The 18,611-nt window shown below is 37.9% G+C and overlaps 1 protein-coding gene across 1 annotated transcript in view; it reads right to left on the bottom strand.

The window, feature by feature from the left end:
- CATSPERB (cation channel sperm associated auxiliary subunit beta) overlaps positions 1-18,021 on the bottom strand; it is a gene marked incomplete at both ends in the record, with an annotated part of 113,702 nt that extends 95,681 nt beyond the window's left edge. The window contains 4 exon segments of the mRNA XM_080809753.1: positions 10,030-10,090; positions 14,270-14,410; positions 15,882-15,970; positions 17,943-18,021. Of these exon segments, the coding sequence (XP_080665879.1) occupies positions 10,030-10,090; positions 14,270-14,410; positions 15,882-15,970; positions 17,943-18,021 (370 nt within the window).
- Between the last annotated feature and the right edge of the window lie 590 nt (positions 18,022-18,611).

Below are 18,611 nucleotides of genomic sequence, written 5' to 3'. Positions count from 1 at the left end.
ATGGAACAAATAGAAAATAGTTTGATGACAGGTTTCAATGCAACCATATCAATAATCACATTAAATGTAAGTGGTCTAAAAACACCAGTTAAAAGACAAATTTCCAGATTAGATGTAAAAATCGAGACTGAACTCTATGCTAACTATAAGAAATCCACCTTAAAAATTTATAAAGGCATTGGTGGGTTAAAAGTAAAATACTAGGTGGGGCCTGGGGAAGTCATGGGTGGTGAACTCAGTCTGGAAGCTCTTATGACATGGGCCAAGGCTGAGGCTGAAATCAGGGCACAGTCATGAAAAAATAAGCCTGATCCAAATGCCTTGGCTGCACAGGCCTTCAGGCATGCCCAGGCATCTGGTTAGGTCTGTGCACCACTCCGGGGAGGATTTGCTTCTCCCAGTGGTTCTGAAGCAGCTGGTACCTGAATAAATCAAGTAATAATTTGTGCTTCTTGCCATCACTATTTTCCATCAAGCAATTCCTGGACTTTGGGGGAAAAAATGGTGTGAGAAAATACCATATAGGTTTCTATAAATGGAGCTTCCCATGTAATTGGCTAACCCAAAAAGAGAAATCAATCTTCTGGTGTATGACTTAACTGGCCTTCAGTGGGAGGGGTTCAAAGTTGGTATGTGCATACTATCTTTGGCTTTTAAAATAGGAGGAGCCCTGAGGATCCCCAAGGCTTGGATAACTCTCTGCAAGTTCTGATTGAAGTCACAAATGGTGTGGTTCCTCTGATGGTACATGGAGTGATTGGATATAAGGAAAAGCATGGATTTAGTTCTTTATTAACAGTAACATCTAGTTATTTTCTGGGTTGGTTTTATGCCAGCTGCATCTCTTTCCACATGTGTATTAACTAGCACACATCTCTGTTTGGTAGTAATACTAACCCCGCTCATCCTAAACACATGGGAAATAGTATTCCCACTGGCAATGTGGCTCATAGAGTGAAGGATGTATAGAAAGCAGCCAAGAAGTTGTGCAAAGTGGGGCTAGTGGGCCATGGGAAGAGTTCAAGAGCTGGAAGTGGAAGAATTCAATGGCAAAGTTCCAAACAAACCTCCTCAGGTAGTGGAAGTGCCCTCACATCTGCTTCAGATGCCATGCAAGAACTCAGGGAGAACAACAGAATTGCATGAAGAGTTCTAGAAAACAGGGATGTCTGGCTGTGAAGGCCCTCGCTACTTTGGGTGAAGAAGGCTTCCCCATTAGCTAAGTGACCAAGGTGATGGTATCCCACTCTGAAAAATAGCACCATAGCTACTCCAGTGTGGGGAGGTTTATTTTGGCTTAGACCCACCGGTTGTTTTCCATGGAGTCCTTCCTACAGCTACAGCTCCTCCATGGAACTAGTAACCTGAGTAATTTTTCATCGTATCTTGCTGCTGTATGATATGGAAGAGCATAGAGCCTCCCCACAGCTCTTGTGGCCTCATACTTCCCACCTTGTTGTTACAGAGTTGAGTGTCCACAATCTTTACAACACTGTAGACTTCCCCATTCCTGACATGGCAGAGACCTCCCATTGCTCTTTGTGGACCCCCACCCCCCAACCCATCATGCTTGTCTCAAACCACCAGTTAGTGCAGGAGGCATTTGGAAGTTAAAGACATCTGCTGAGTTGCCCTTGATAATTTGGTCCCAGGGTCCTTCCCTCTCTCACAGGCATCCCTCCACCACTCTCAGATTTAAAGTTCTGCCTTCCTCCCTCTGATTATATTCTCAGTGGGAGGCATCAGTACCTTTGGGTCAGATCTTATTTGCTGTGCCTCGGTTTTATTTCAAAATTCATTTGTGTGCTTCCACTCTGCTGACTAATGTGCTCTAAAGGTTGTCTTGGGAAAACTAGGCAAGAGGGTGAAAAAAGATATGTTATGCAAACACTAATTCACAGACAGCTGTAGCGGCTCTATCAATCTCTGACAAAGAAGAATTTCAGATGGAGGGAGTATCAGAAATAAAGAGGGGCAATGCGTATGAGAAAGGGATCGATTCCCTGAAAAGGACGGACAACCAAGCGTGTCCGTGCTTAACAAGAGGTTCAAAATACACGAATCAAAGGCTGATAAAAATGAAGAGAGAAATGTAAAAATCCACAATTATAGTGGGATATTTTGACACTCCTCTTCAGCAATTGACAAAAATCAGTAAGAATAAAGAAAAGCTGAACACTATTAACAAACTGAGCTAACCAACATTTATAGAATGCTCCAGCTGAGAAGAGCAGAATAAGTACTTTCTTCAGGTGCACTTGGAATATTCACCAATTAGACCACAGGGAACATCTTAACAAATTATCACATGAAATATGTTCTCAGAACACAGAATTAATCTAGAAAAAATCAATAACAAAGATATCTGGAAAATCCCCAAATACTTAGACATCTTACAACATTTTTTTAAAGATTTTATTTATTTGATATAGATCAAGAGTGAGACAGGGAGAGCACAAGCAGAGGGAGAAGCAGGCTCTCCACTGAGCAGAGAGCCTGGCACAGGGCTCGATCCCAGGACTCCACGATCATGACCTGCGCTGAAGGCAGACGACGCTTAACCGAGTGAGCCACCCACCCCCGCCCCACTTACAATGTACTTCTAAATAACCACAGGTCAAAGAGAAAGTAGCATGGCGAATTAGAGTACATTTTGAATTGAAAGAAAATGAAAGCACAACCAAATCAAAATTTATGAGATGCAGATAAAGCAGTGCTAGAGAGAAATATATAGCAGAAAAATATTTATAGCAGATAAAAGAAACAAATCACCTATCCGAAGCTAGGGTTGAAAGATTGCAACGGCCTTATACAGAGTCAAGTAGTAAATACTTTGGGCTTTATGGGCTGTATGGTCTCTGTCCCAACACTTCAGCTCTGCCATCATAGTGCTTTTGAAAGCAGCCACGGCAAACACAGAAATTAATGAACGTGGCTGTGTTCCAGTCAAACTTTGTTCACAAAAACTGGCTGCAGGCCAGAAGTGTAGTTTGTTCACCCCTAATCTAAAGGTTCCAAATTTAAGAAACTGGGGGAAAAAAGCCATAAATTAAACCAAAAGTAAGTAGAATAATAAGAGTAAAGGTCAACGAAATAAAGGACAGGAAAACAAGGTTCACAAACAGTGAAATCAAAAGATACTTCTTTGAAAGGGTCTATAAAATTGATGAACTTGTCAGACTAATCTAAGAAGAAAAAATGCAACAAATAAGTCATATTAAGGATGAAATGGGGACCATCACTGCAGGCTCCCTCTTCTTAGGAAAATAAGAGTGTATCACCAACAGTTCTTGCGTCATAAATTCAAGACTGTAGATGAAATGGAAGAGTTCCTTAAAAGATACAAACTGACAAAACATACTTAAGAAAAAATAGAAAACCTGAGTATGCCCCGTATCTATAAAGGAAATGGAATTTGTGGTTAAAAGCTTTCGCACAAAGAAAACTCCAGGCCTACTTGTTTTCACTGGCCTGGAGAATCCCACCAAACATTTAATGAAAAGAGGACCCTGTAAAATCTTTCCCATAACATAGGAGGGACTCTCCCTCATATTTATCTATTTATGTACTTGTCCATTTCTCTTTTGAGAAATCAGCTTTATGTTCAGGGTCGCTTAGTTCTGTAAAAGCCGGTGTCCTTACTTTTCCTTCCCACCAGGTTTCCCTGCAAGTCAGGATTTCAAAAACCACAACAACCACGCAGCTCTGTGGGGTTCCAGGCAATGATCACCTGTATTTCTATTTTGGCAATTAGACCAGAACTCCCTTTCAAAAAAACCTCTGTGCAAAGTACCGTATTTCCTAGAATGAGGCTCATTGTTTTTCAGTCTTGAAATCGCCCTCTTGAAAAGCAGACTCAGAAACCCTAGCTTTCAGAAGTTAGTCACGATATCACCATCGGTCTAGTAATTATACAATTAATAGGTCCTGAAGTTATTTTATTGAACAGAGGGCCTCAAGGGGAAATTTCTCGTAACATTCTTGTCTGCCTCTGCTGACTGTTCTGGGTCTGTCTTCCATGGGAATCTTCACCCTGAAAGTCCTGGGGCTGACCCCCAGCTGTAGCGACTTGCCAAGCAGAGCCCATCTGGAGGGTGGAGGGGGTGGGGAATTTGGACACAAGGCCCCTTGCTGGTCCCAGCAGTGCTGTTAGACCCAGCAACAATGAACTTGTTCATTATTCATAAACTCTGTCCAATAAAGAGCATGAATCAAAACTAAAAAGCCAACCTTTTACCCAGATCCCTGGATGAAAATGATTTTTAAAAATCAGTATAATTTGGGGCTCCTGGTGGCAGAGTTTGTTGAGCAAGGGACTCTTGATTTTGGCTTGGGTTGTGACCTCAGGGCCATGGGATTTCCAGGGGATGGGCTCTGCTCTCAGGGCAGAGTCTGCTTGGGACTCTTTCTTCCTCTGCCCTTCTTCCTCCTCGCCCCCTGCCTCCACCCACCCCATGCTTGCACACATGGGGCTCTCGCTCTCTCTCTCCCTCCCTCTAAAACAAGTAAAATCTTTTTAAAAATATGTGTAATTTATATCCAAAAGATGGCTATTAAAAATAAACCAAGAAATATCCAGAATCTGATTTCTAGTGAAATCTTGACTTGCAATACAAAAAAATGATCTAGACATGTTCTTTTATCTATTAGGAATGCACTGCTATCACAGCCCCTTATTTAAGCTTTCCTGGAACTCCTTAAGCAGACAGCATTTCTATTCAGAGACCAAAGTGAAAATACTTTTGAAAGGAAAAGCAATGTGGCTGGGAAACCTTGTGCATCTTGCCAAACACCCTCCGCCCTTCCCACCACCATGAGCTTGGGCTTTCTGGGAAGGTCAGTGGTTTCCTAGTCAAAAACATTCTTGAAGTCATCAGAAATGGAGGGATAGAGACTCAGCATCTGGGCAGGTGTGTTTCGAGTTTCATATCTGGTGGTCAAGAGCCAAACAGCTTGATCCTGTAGGACATCTTGAAGTTGTTCCCCAGTGTGATGAAAATTCTAAAGCATCTGAGGCTCCATAAAGAACAGGATGTTATCCCCTGTGCTGGGCTACCTCGACTCCTCCCCAAAGCCCTGCATGTCCTTTTTCAGCTTAAAGTTGAGCACCACCCTGGTGTTCAGCAGCAGCAAGCAAACAGCAGAGCAAATATGGTGAGTGTTGTTGAGATGTGTAAGCCTGACGATTCACAGACCTGTACCCCTGGGCCAAATAATACATCATATGCTAACAAAAATAATTTAAAAAATTTAAAAAATTTAGAAAGATAGCATTATTGGATACCAAAAGGAGATAAAGACCTTAGGAGTAAAACTCCAGACTGATAACCATGAGAACAAACTAGCCAAATGAGTCCAACAATATATAAAAAGGATGACACACCATAACCAAAAATTGTTTATCCTAGGATTGTAAGTCTAGCTCAAAATTCAAAAATGAATCCATGAAATCCAACCTCGGGGTGTCTGGGTGGCTCAGTCATTGAGAGTCTGCCGTTGGCTTAGGTCATGATCCCAGGGTCCTGGGACTGAGCCCCACATCAGACTCCCTGCTCTGTAAGCCTGCTTCTTCCTCTCCCTCTGCCTGCAGCTCCCCCTGCTGCACTCTGTCTCTCTCTCTCGCTCTCTCTCTCTCTTGCTATCAAATAAATAAATAAGATCTTAAAAAAGAAAGAAAGAAAGAAAGAAATCTGACCTTATCAACAGACTGAAGAGGAAAATACTTATTTTCTCAACAGATGCAGAAAGAGCATTTAACAGATTTCAACATCAATTCATGATAAAAATTCTGCAAACTAGGAACAGAAGGGAACTTCCTTAACATGATAAAGGGCATCTCCAAAATGCCAAAGTAGCATTATACATAATGATGAAAGATTGAATGTTTTCCCCCTAAAATTGGAAACAAGGCTAAGATGTCCTCTTATCACTTCTGTTAAACATGGTACTAGAGGTCCTACCACTATAAATGAGGACAAAAAAAAAAAAAGGAAGGAAGAAAGAAATGAATACATACTAGAAAGGAAGAAGTGAAATTATCTCTATTTCTGGATGAATGATTTTTCTATGTAGAAAAACCAAAGAATATACAAAAAGCTACTAGAACCAATAAGTGAATTTAACAAGGTTGTAAGACACACAATCAATCTACAGAAATCAATCATATTTCTATATACTAGCAATGAACATTTGGAAATTCAAATATTAAAAAGAACCACTTATAATATACCAAAAAAACGTGAACTACTTAGTCATAAAAATCTTTTTTTAAATGTGTAATATCTCTATGCTGAAAACCACAAAGCCCAGATGAAACAGTTCAAAGAAGATATACATAAATGGAGAGGCATAGTGTCCATGGATTGGAAGACTCAGTGGTAAGATGTCAATTCTCTCTAACCTACAGATTTAATGCAATCCAAACCTGAAAACCATGGGATTTTTTAATAGAACTAACAAGTTTATTCTAAAATTTATAAAGGCAAAAGAAGTATACTAACCAAAACAGTTTTGAAAAAGATCAAAGTTGAAGGATTAACATTACTTATTACAAGCTTATTGTTTATTTTTTATTTTTTTTAAGGATTTTATTTATTTATTTGACAGAGATCACAAGTAGGCAGAGAGAGAGAAGGGGAAGGAGGATCCCTGCTGAGCAGAGAGCCCAAGGCGGGGCTCAATCCCAGGACCCTGAGATCATGACCTGAGTTGAATGCAGAGGCTTAACCCACTGAGTGACCCAGATGCCCCTACAAGCTTATTGTTTATAAAGCTTAAGTAATCAAAACAACATGGTACTGGTGAAAAGACGGAAAACCCAGAAATAGTAATACAATGGAGACAAAATAGGGGTGCCTGAGTGGCTCAGTGGGTTAAAGCACCTGCCTTCAGCTCAGGTCCTGATCCCAGGGTCCTGGGATCGAGCCCCGCATCGGGCTCTCTGCTTGGCATGGAGCCTGCTTCCCTCTCTGTCTCTGCCTATCTGCCTACTTGTGATCTCTGTCAAATAAATAAATAAAATCTTTTAAAAAATTTGCATAGGTAATTCAAATGGCAAATAAGCACAAAAAATGTTCAATGTCGTTAGTTATTAGGGAATTGCAAATTAAAATTATTAAATGTCACTATACAGCTATTAGAATGGCTAAAATTACACACACACACACACACACGTGCACACACACACGCACCATTATACATACTAAGTGCTGGCATGGGTTCAGATAACCTGTTGGTGAAAATGCAGAAAGATATAGCTACTTTGGAAAATAGTTTGACAATTTCTTATATAGTTAAACTTACACTTATCATATAACACAGCAATCCTACTACTCGGTATCAGCCAAACACAACAAAAGTTTATGATCACAAAAGAACCTGTATGCTTGTAGCAGCTTTAATCAAAATAGCTAAAAATTGTAAAAATCCAAGTGCCCGTCAATAAAATTAACTCTGGTACACCCATACAACGGAGTACTATCCAAGAAGAAAATGGAAGAAATTACAACATAGAGAAATCTCAGATGCATTATGCTAAGTGAAAGAAGCCAGATTCAAAAGGCTGCATTTTCCACGATTCCACATATATGATGCCAGAATAGGCAAACACGACAGGAACAGAAAACAGATCCACAGCATTGGGGGGCTTGGACAATGGGGAGAGGTCGACCATGGGTGGGATAATGTTGTTGGGTATTGGAGCAGTTCTGTATCTTGATTGTAGTGATTACACAACTGTACACATTTGTGCAAACTTAAAGAACTAGATGCTTTTCAAAAAGGGTACCTTTTACTGAATGCAAATTATACCTTATTTAAAATGTTAAAAAAGGACAAATTATGAGGTGTAAATCAAAGAGGAACTCTTTTTACTTTCAACAGTTATAAGCTGTCAAACTTCAGGCTGCTTTCAGCACTTTCTAGCTATCACTGCACCTCCCTATGGCTCCATGGGTCTCAGTTGAATCATTTGAAATGGACACGATAGGGGCATCTGGGTGGTACAGTTGGTTAAGTGATCAACTTGATTTTGGCTCAGGTTATGATCTCGGGGTCATGGGATCAAGCCCTGCGTCGGGCTCTGAGCTCAACACAGTCTGCTTGGGATTCTCTCCCTCTTCCTCTGCCTTTCGCCACCCTCTCTCAAATAAATAAATAAATCTTAAAACAAAAAAAAGGAAGAAGAAGAAAGAAAAGAAAATGGGCATAATAATTGTACCTAGCACATAGTGAGGGATAGATTAGTTAGTATAGGTAAAGTGTTTAGAATAGTGATGAACCTGCTAGTTCTACTACTATGATGATTATTTTGCTACCTCTGTGGTTGATGTGTCCTCAACTACCCTTCCCAAGATGTCATGCTTACATAATACTCTAATTCATGCCAGAGCAGTAGATAAGATACGATTAAGGAAGAAAAAAAAATGAAATAGCAAGTATGGTCTCCTTCCCCCTGAACATATTTTTTCCTGATTTCTAGCTTATTACTAATTAGGCAGTCCTCTCCTATTATATTATGAGCTCAAATATATTTCTTTTTACTCACTCTAGGGAGTTGTGTCAAGAGAGGCAGAGCTCATGTGGTGTCTTTCCATATGAAATACTTAAGTTCTCAGATCACCTTTATTCCTGTCTGGGTGACCCTAGAATCACTGCATTTCTGAAATCATAGTTTATTACTGGAAGGAGCAAAAATAACAAGTGATCTTCATTTTTTCTGTTCTCAAACTCATGTCAATATTATGCCAAGGAGCTAGAACATTCCATCCTAATATTGATGAGAGTTAAGTTAGATTTAAAAAAAAATAAAAGGAGTACAATTTTCAGGTGAGTTCTTTGAAAAAAATATCACCAAGTTTCCAATAGATTAATTTTGAAAAAATTAAGATGAATACAGATAAATGTGCTGATCTGATTCATATTAGATGTTACAGCAATGGGGCTGCTTTTGCAGATTTTTTCTTTGACACTTCCTCGTATGGAAACTTTTCTATCTCTCTTCCTTACTTTAACCACCCCCCACATTTACTCTGAAAGACACACAATCCCATATGCCCTTTACTCCTGTACCTAGAGGGGTTGGTTGGTAGGATCCCCATTGCCCTGGTCCTTCTCCATTTGATTGGTACACAAGTGGGTGCTGGATCAACACTAGGCCAATTAAAGATGCTCTCCTGGGAATCTGGAATTGGACTGGCTCCTAGGAAATATATACTTCCAAAAATTGACTAGCAGTGAGGCAGCGTGGAGAGCTAGTCAGCAGAGAGAGAAAAATAAAAGTAGATTTATAGAAAACACAGAAATGAGAAATAGGGTGAAAGTCTTGATGGTTGTCCACATCTTAGTCCTAATTCCTTCCTATAACCTGGTTGCATTTTTATCTTTGGGCTCCATGACAAGAACAGATATCTTTTTTTTCTGCAGTGAAGAAACAAAACCAAGAAGAAACCAACCCAGTTGGTTTCCACTTTTTGTACCCATCATATTAAAATAATATGCCCTCCATCATTTTTAAACTATGAAAATGTATTTCATGCCTCAAGATCTACTGGCTCAGTCCACTAGCTCTGTACTTATAACTCCTGGAATTTTATTTTCCTCCTTTTTCCATCTGGGCATTTATAGTAACATATAAAGCTATGCCACTGCATAACACATAATAGTAGATTCCACAATGAATAATATGTTTCCTATTACAGACTATTTTAAGGTAACCTATTGGTACATGAATTTCTCCATACTACAACTTCTGAGTTATTTCTAGAAAATGAGTTTACTTAAATAAAGAACAGTATAAATGTTATGTGTGTTAAACAAATCCATCTATAATAGAATTGCCAGATAAAATATAGGAACCCCAGTTAATTTGAATTTTAGATGAGCTACAATGGTTTTTAGTATGTATGTCCCAAATATGACATGAGACACTTATGTGGAATAGTAAATAATTTTTTAATATAAATGTTTTTTATTTGCTACTTTTGGCAACCCAGACCCATGAGTAAAAAAATTAGTTCAGATCACTCTTACCTGTATTTTTTGTAATGTTTTCTCTGGGAATATTGATCAACCAGTAAGCTCGATCACTGAACTTGAATAAAGAAGACATCAGAATATAGTGTTTGACAATGTCAATGGCAACACTTACTTTGTTATATCCCACCTTATCTTTAAAAGTAAAAATTAAATAAAAACATCTAATGCATATACCCTTTACCCAGCAATTTCACTGTTCAGAATTTATCCTACATTATACTCACATATTTGTGAAATAAAATGTATTCAAGAATATTTTTCATCATTGCTTGTAATAGTAGAAGACTGGAAATAACGAAAATGTTAATTGATAATGTAAAATTCCATAAAGTGGCATACCATGCAACTGTGCTCAGGTAGCACAAAACTGAGGCATTACTGGCTTGATGTGTCAGAGAACAGAGCTTGGTGTAGACAGAGAATTGGGGAATTTAAGGGAAAAATCCCAGGGTCAAAGGAACTGAAAGAGTGGTGAGCTCAGAGTTAAATATAAATTTCCCCAAATCCTGGGGCAACACAAGTGCAGAGGAGACCAATGAAGGCCATGTTAAAAAAACAAAAACAACAACAACAACAACAATCATGAAAGTTTAAAAAATTGAGCAGAGATAACTGCTGCTGAAACCATAGACAAGACAGTTTACAGTTTGTGTCAAGGCAAGAAAGAGCCTTTTACACCACAACCAACAATTCCCCCGCCCAGCAAAATCTCATAAGAACATAACAGAATCCAGAGTTGTTATAGCTTCTTTTCTTAAATGTCCAATTTTAACCAAAATGATATGACATGAAAAGAAAGAGAAACATGTAACTGATGAAAAAAAAAAAAAGTTAGATGATAAACTGACCCAGAGTGAGTCCAGAGAGCAGATAGAGACTCCGAAGCAGCTGCTATAAATATGTACATAGGCTTAAAGAAAATGTCTTAGTGAAAGAATGGATAGGGAATCCCAGCACATAAATGAAAAATATAACAATAAAACAAGGTGAAAATAATGAGTCAAAAAGTTTAATAATGAAATAAAATATTTACTAGATGAGCAAATTGGAGATGGTAAAACAATCAGTGAATTTAGAGATACAGCAGTTGAAATTATTCTATCTGAACAAGGGGAGAAATGATTAAAGAAAAATGACCAGAGCCTTAGATATCTCCAGGACAATATTGTATGTTCTAAAATTTACATAAGTAGAGTTCCAGTAAGAAAAGAGACAGAGAAAGGAGCAGAATTTTTTTTTTTTAGAGAAATCGAGAAGACTTTACAAATTTGATAAACTTATAATCTAAGAAGCCCAGAGAAACCCAATCAGGGTAAATACAAAGAGAAACTCTTAGAAGCATGCAGAGGAAAATGGCACATAACATACGGGGGACAATAATACAATTAATAGGGGTGCCTGGGTGGCTCAGTGGGTTAAAGCCTCTGCCTTCAGCTCAGGTCATGGTCCCAGGGTCCTGGGATTGATCCCTGCATCAGGCTCTCTGTTCCGTGGGGAACCTGCTTCCCCCCTCCCCTCCCTCCGTCTGCCTCTCTGGCTGCTTGTGATCTCTGTCTGTCGAATAAACAAGCAAAATCTTTAAAAAAAATACAATTAATAGCTGACTTCTCATTCAGAAACAATGGTGTCAGTTCACATATTCAAAATGCAGAATAATGTACTCAAAATGTCAGAAGTAAATGGGAGTCAACCAGAAATTTTGTCTCTGACAAAAGTATCATTAAAAAATCAAAGTGACCACTGAAAACCTATTAGAATTCATAAATGAGTTCAGTAAGGTTGTAGAATACAAGATCAATATATATTGTATTACTACATACTTGCAAATAATAATCTGAAAGTGAGATTAAGGAAGCAATTCCCTCTACAGCAGAATAAAAAAGAGGGGCACATATGTGGCTCAGTCAGTTAAGTGTCTGCCTTCAGCTCAGGTCATGAACCCTGGGATCGAGTCCTACATTGTTCTCCCTGCTCAGCAGGGGAGCCTGCTTCTCCCTCTGCCTCTCCCTCTCCCTGTCACTCCCCCTGCTTGTGCTCTCTCTCTCTGTCAAATAAATAAATAAAATCTTTTGAAAAAATAATAAAAAATAATATAACATTAGGAATAAAATTAACAAAAGCATTATAAAACTTAAAACTACAAAGTAACATTGAAAGAAAATTTTAAAAATCTAAATAAATAGAAAAACATCCTATATTCATGGGTGGACAGATAATATTATTAAAATGGCAATACCACCCAAATTTATCTATAGATTCAACACAATCTCTCTCAGAATTCCAGGAGGCTTCTTGGTAAATATTGACAAGCTTATCCTAAAATTCACATGGAAGCTAGCAAATTCATGTAGAGACTAGCAAAAACAACCTTGAAAAGGAATAACAAAGTTGGAAGACTCATGCTTCCTATTTAAAAACTTACTACAAAACAGCAGTATCAAGACAACATTGAACTGGCTAGGATAGATACATGGATCAATGCAATAGAATTGAGAATCCAGAAATAAACCCTCACCTTTACTGTCAACTGATTTACAACAAAGGTGCCAAAACAATTTAGTAGGGAAAGAATAAGAGTATTTTCAACAAATGGTGCTAAGACAGATGGATATCCACATACAAAAGTATGCATGTGGACCCCAACCTCACACCACACACAAAAATGAACTCAAAATGGATCAAAGACCTGAATGTAAAAAGTAAAACTATGAACCTCTTGAGAGAAAACAGAGAGGGTAAATCTCTGTGACGTTGGACTAGGCAATGGCTTCCTACATGACACCAAAGAACAAGGTCACCAACAATGAAATGTGTAATTAGGCTTCATCAAAATAACTTTTGTACAAGTAAAAAGACAACCCAGAAAATGGGAAAAACATTTGCCAATCATGTGTCTGATAGGGGAGTTGTACTGAGAATATAAAGACAAGAATAAAAAGACAACCCAGTTAAGAATGGACAAAGAATTTAAATAGATAGCTCCACACAGAAGATATTCAAATAGACAATAAACATGTGAAAAAAATGCTGAACATCATTAATCATCAGGGAAATGCAAATCAAAACCAAACGAGATAGTTCTTCACATCCACTGGGATGACTATTATCACCAAACACTGACAATAACACCTGTGGGTGAGGATGTAGAGAAATTTGAACCCTAATACACTGTTGATGGGAAGGTAAAACAGTGCAACCACTCTGGAAAACAGTCTGGCAGTTACCAGACTGTTACCTTAGGACCTGCCAACTCGATTCCCCAGGTAGACACCCAAGAGAGATTAAAAAAAAAAAAAAAAATTCCACACAAAGATTTGTGCACAGATATTCATAGCACCATGATTCATCATAGCCCCAAAGTGGAAACAACCTAAATGTCCAGCCACTGACGAATGGATCAACAAAACGCGGTGTTGATACCATGGAATGTGATCTGACAATAAAAAGAAATGAAGTCCTGACACGTGCCTCCACATGGACGAAACGTGCAGAGGTCATGCTAACTGAAGGGAAGCCCGTCACAGAGAGCGACATGTTGTAGGATTTCATTTCTCTGAGACGTTCTTAATAAGCAACTCCAGAGAGACCTACGCGGTGTAGTGCTGTCTACATCTGAGAGCAGAAGCTGGAGGGGGGAGTGACTATTAATGGGGATGGGCTGTCTTTTCACGGTCATGAAATGTTCTAAAATTAGATAGTAGTGATGCTGGAGCACTCTGTGAATATATTAAATTGCATTTGATTGTGCATTTTAAATAGGTGAACTGTATGGTATGCAAATTGTATCTTAATAAAAATACATTTTTTGTTACCCCCCCAAAATGAGAGTGAAGTAAAGATATTTTCAAGGGGATAAAACTCCCAGAGAATGCATCGCCCACAGACCTGCACTGTAAGAAAAGTTAAAAGTTCTTTGGGCTGAAGAAATATGACACCAGATGGCAACTCTTATCTCTGGAAAAGAATGAAGAATGATGGAAATCATAAATATGTAGGTAAAGAGTAAAAAACCATATGTATTTTTTTCCTTAACTTCTTAAGAACTAGCGCTTGCTTCAGCAGCACATATGCTAATTTCTTAAAAACTATTTAAAGCAAAAAGTGTAACATTGTATTGTTAGGTTTAAAACATACAGAGATGTGATATTATGGATGAGCTGTTTTTGAAAAAAACACGTCCTATAAGAGAGAGTATGCTTCTTATTAATAATATCAAAGAATAAAATATTATTACCAAAGTTAAATTGAAGTGGAAGATGCCCGTATATGTACTATTTATAATTCCCAAGCTCGGAGCAAGTCCTCCTGATGTGAACACACCTAGAAATTCCTTCGAAGTAAGCTCACTTTCAGATTGGAAAGAACACTCGATTTTCTTTGGGAAAGAGGGGAGGAAAAAAAAAAAAGTAATGACAATTTGATGGAGAGAAGCATATTTTACATTAATTTAAAAGTGAGAGGAAATCTATGAAAATAGATGCTGCCAAAGACGGCTATCTGCAGTAATTCTCATCTCCGGGGGGATAAAAATCTCTTTTGAAAAAGTACACTTCTAGAACTCAGTCATCTTTCATGCCAGTGTCATAACAGGTTTCAATTCATCAATCTAATAATCTTTGCTGTCAAAAAATGGACATAAAGTTATAACATTTAATAAATATAGAATCAAAGCCATCTGCCATCACATGTAGAAATCCCTCTTTCATTTTATTTTATTTTATCTTATTTTATTTTTCTCCTGTTACTCTGTCTTTCATCCATTTATTTTACAAGTGCCAGGTACTGAATCGAAGAGGGGAGGCTCAGTCCTCCTCCACGAATCTTAAGTACTTATCTTACAGAAGATCAAATGTCATCATGAACATAAAACACTCTGAAAATGCCTGACACACATAAACATTTTATAAATGTTAGGCATCATTTCTACTAATATCACTTCTAGAACTACTCTATCACAACCATCCAAAATGTAGGTAAGTTACAGTTAATTCCCTATTTAAGAGGTTAGGTAACCTGCCCAAAGACACACAGACCGTGTATGTCCGTGCATAGCTCCAAGATTTGACCCCAGCTTGGAAGGTCTCTCTTCCTCTAAAGCCCATCTTTCTCCATGATATGTAATCACAAAGAGGAAAGGTATTTTTGACTCAAACGGCATGCACTTCACAACAGTTGTGAGTATAAAAGTAAGTATATGTTTGGCATATCAAGAAGGAACTGGAAACTAAGTCAAAAAGACTTTGGGGGAAAATATATTTGTCCTTGTTTTTATTATATTCATCGGAGATTTTCAAGCAATCTGTATATTTTTTCTGAGCTTACTCTTTTGTTAGTATTTGCTGGATGACTATCTTAATAGTACATTTTATTTTATTTGGGGAGTTACATGTGTTTAAATGCCTTTATATGAACTGAAGAAATCAAATTATCCCTTATCCCAATGACAACTGCAATGTGGTACTCGTTATAAAAGGGAAAGATTCTTTCTTTGGGTCATATGAAGTAAATTTCTCTAACAGGCTACATCTGTCAAACTTTGAAAGGACAAATCAGATCCATAAAAAATAAAGATCATTACAACAAACCAAACCTTTTAAAAAGGGCAAGGGATGTATCTTAAAAAAAAAAAAAAAAAGCAAAATCACTCAGGCTGTTTAAAGGCTAAATGCAGTATTTTACCTGATCCAAGTGGAATGGAATAAAAAAAGATTATTATTTACACAGGATTTTACCTCTCCAAGTCTGAACACAGTAGAAGGTATTTGAAAAGAGTATGGTGCTACTGGTTTTCCACGTGGAGTTAAAAAGACTGCGAGGGGTTGTTGCATACTATTAGGGGACCTTACCAAGTCATCTGAGGAAAGATACAACTTGATTATTTCTTTCTTTTGGGGGAACCCTTGGTTATCACACGTAAAGTGTTTCTCCATATCACCTAAATAATACAAAAAACACATATATTTTAGGTCACTGATAGAAGAACTTCCATTAAAAGAATCATATTTTTTAAAGTGACAAAATAATTTTAAAAGAGTAAGAATTATAATTGTATATTTTAAATTCAGTAGTGACCAAAAACCAGTTCTTGACTCATTTTTAATATTTTTTTAAGTTTTCAACAAATTTCATTATCCAGATGCAAAGTCAATAAGAACTTTTCTTTGCTTTACATGGTTCTGAAAGATATATATGAAACATTCCATCCAAGAAAAATAGAATACACATTTTCCTCAAGTGCGCACAGAAGAATCCCCCAGCTAAATCACACAAAAAGAGACATAACAAATATAAAATCTAAGAAGAGTGAAATCATAACAAGTACATTTTCTGGCCACAATGGTACAAAACTACAGATCAGCAATAAAACAAAGCTGGAAATTCTGCAATGTACATATTAAATAGCTCTTGATTCTTAAAGTCCTTGGTGAGCACAGAAAAGGGACAGGAGTTAGAGACTGAAGAGAGAATTTGTATTTTAATAGAGAGCTATTGATAGGAAGGTGACTACTCTCCCAAAAGGTTGGAGAAGGGGTTGGGAGGAAGATCTTCTCTCCTTATCTTGATCTGAAGTGAATCTCTTGTAGAAAGCAGAGTTGGATCGTGGGGTTTTATCCATTCTGTCAACCTCCATCTTGATGACTTTAGGCTGAAGCCCAAATTCCAGACAGGCATGCAAGTAATTCTATGACATGAACCAGTTTCCTATCTTTCTAACATATTTACTTCTTCTATACCTTCATTCTGGCCAAACTGAAATACTTACTGCTCCCCTCACATTATATGATTACCTATCTCCATGACTTTACCATCACTTACCCTGAGGTTGTCTTTGTAAAATCCTCTCCCCCATGAATGCATAGACACAAAACACTCATTTTGGGGACCTAGATTGATTGCCCTCTTTTGTGCAAAGCTTTTCCTGACCACCCCCTCAGGTGGAAGTAAATGCTCCCTTCTCTGAAATCTCATAAATTGGCCTGTGACTCTCCAATCTGAGATTATACCCATGTCTGTGTTATATATTCTCCAGTAGAACCTAGGAACTGGTACTGGGTTATCCCAGGACTCAAGCATTTCTGTAACACACCTGTGAATACAAGATAGCCTGAATCCTTCTCTTCCTTAGTCAGTCAACAATTTTTTAAATTAAGCATCTACTATGTTCTAGCAGATCCAGTCCAAAACGCTAGAGAATCTAGACAATCTGTACACATGGAGGTGAACTGCCTTGTCTTATTCCTTTTACAAAGCATTTCCACTGTAAAAGTCCTACTGAGTAATTTAATCAATGTATTACTTTCAGAAAACTGTCTTCAGCCTCAATCTGTTAGCCTTATAATTCAGTTTACAATTCATACCACATGTAACCATGTAGGAAGAAGCAAAAAAAAAAAAAAGCTATTTAAATTATTAAATAATTCAAGTTTTTCAAATATGAAATGCTCCTTCAACTTTAAATATTCTAATACTTATAAGTGATGAAACTCCTTAACTAAGGTGTCTATGTACACAACTTAATAACAATAGATTCATGACGATATTAGAAACCTCTGGACAAAAACACAATAAATAATACCTGGGAAAAATTGGAAGACAATGTAAAGATGTACCAAAAAATGTACTTTAATTGTTAGTGAGGAAGGGAATAAAGAACTCCTACAAGAAAATAGAGAGTATAAGAGTCTGAAACTTGGGCGCCTGGGTGGCTCCGTGGGTTAAAACCTCTGCCTTCGGCTCAGGTCATGATCCCAGGGTTCTGGGATCGAGCCCCGCTTCGGGCTCTCTGCTCAGTGGGGAGCTTGCTTCCCTTCCTCTCTCTCTGCCTGCCTCTCTGCCTACTTGTGATCTCTTGTCTGTCAAATAAATAAATAAATAATCTTAAAAAAAAAAAAGAGTCTGAAACTTACCTTTATTATATATTATTCCTGATGAAAAATCAAGCATGTTCAAAAGTAAAATTCTAATACATAAAAGTAGCAATCCCATCTATTGGAAGAAATAAGAATTATTTCTGTTCAATCACTCTGAACATATTTTTAGTTCCTTTTTCTACAAACAACTACATAGTAAAGAAGTCATCCATTCCTTTAAGTTAAAATTATTTCCTTTTTTTGTGACAATGTGACAGTTGACAAAGCTCTACATTTACTTCCTAGTTGGTATTAAAGACATTTATAAATATCACTATTGCAAACTGAAGAGCTATGGCTCTGGTTTTTCTTCAGTGTGGACAACTGTTGGGAGGTGTGATCAATTCTACAGCTGTGTAAAACAGAGCCTGACTTGAAAAAGACTGAGGATGGTAGAGCTGTACCTCAATCGGACATTTTGCCTGCATTCATTTTGAGAGAGATAATCCACATGGGTCCTGAGCCTCCCTGCGTGTTCTTCCTGTGTGCCAAGCATGCAAAGTCCTGGACACTTTTTTTACCCAGGCCTTTTCTCAGAGTTGTGTTTGTGGCAAGAAACCCTGAGGGATGAAGGGGACCTGGGTGGCTCAGTCAGTTAAGTGTCTAACTTTGGCCCAGGTCATGATCTTGGAGTTCTGGGATCGAGCCCCATGTCCAGCTGTCCGC

Source organism: Martes martes, assembly GCF_963455335.1.
Source record: "Martes martes genome assembly, chromosome: 7".
NCBI lineage: Eukaryota > Metazoa > Chordata > Mammalia > Carnivora > Mustelidae > Martes > Martes martes.
Note: the sequence above shows the minus strand (reverse complement) of the source record. Positions and strands in the feature narration are given on the sequence as shown.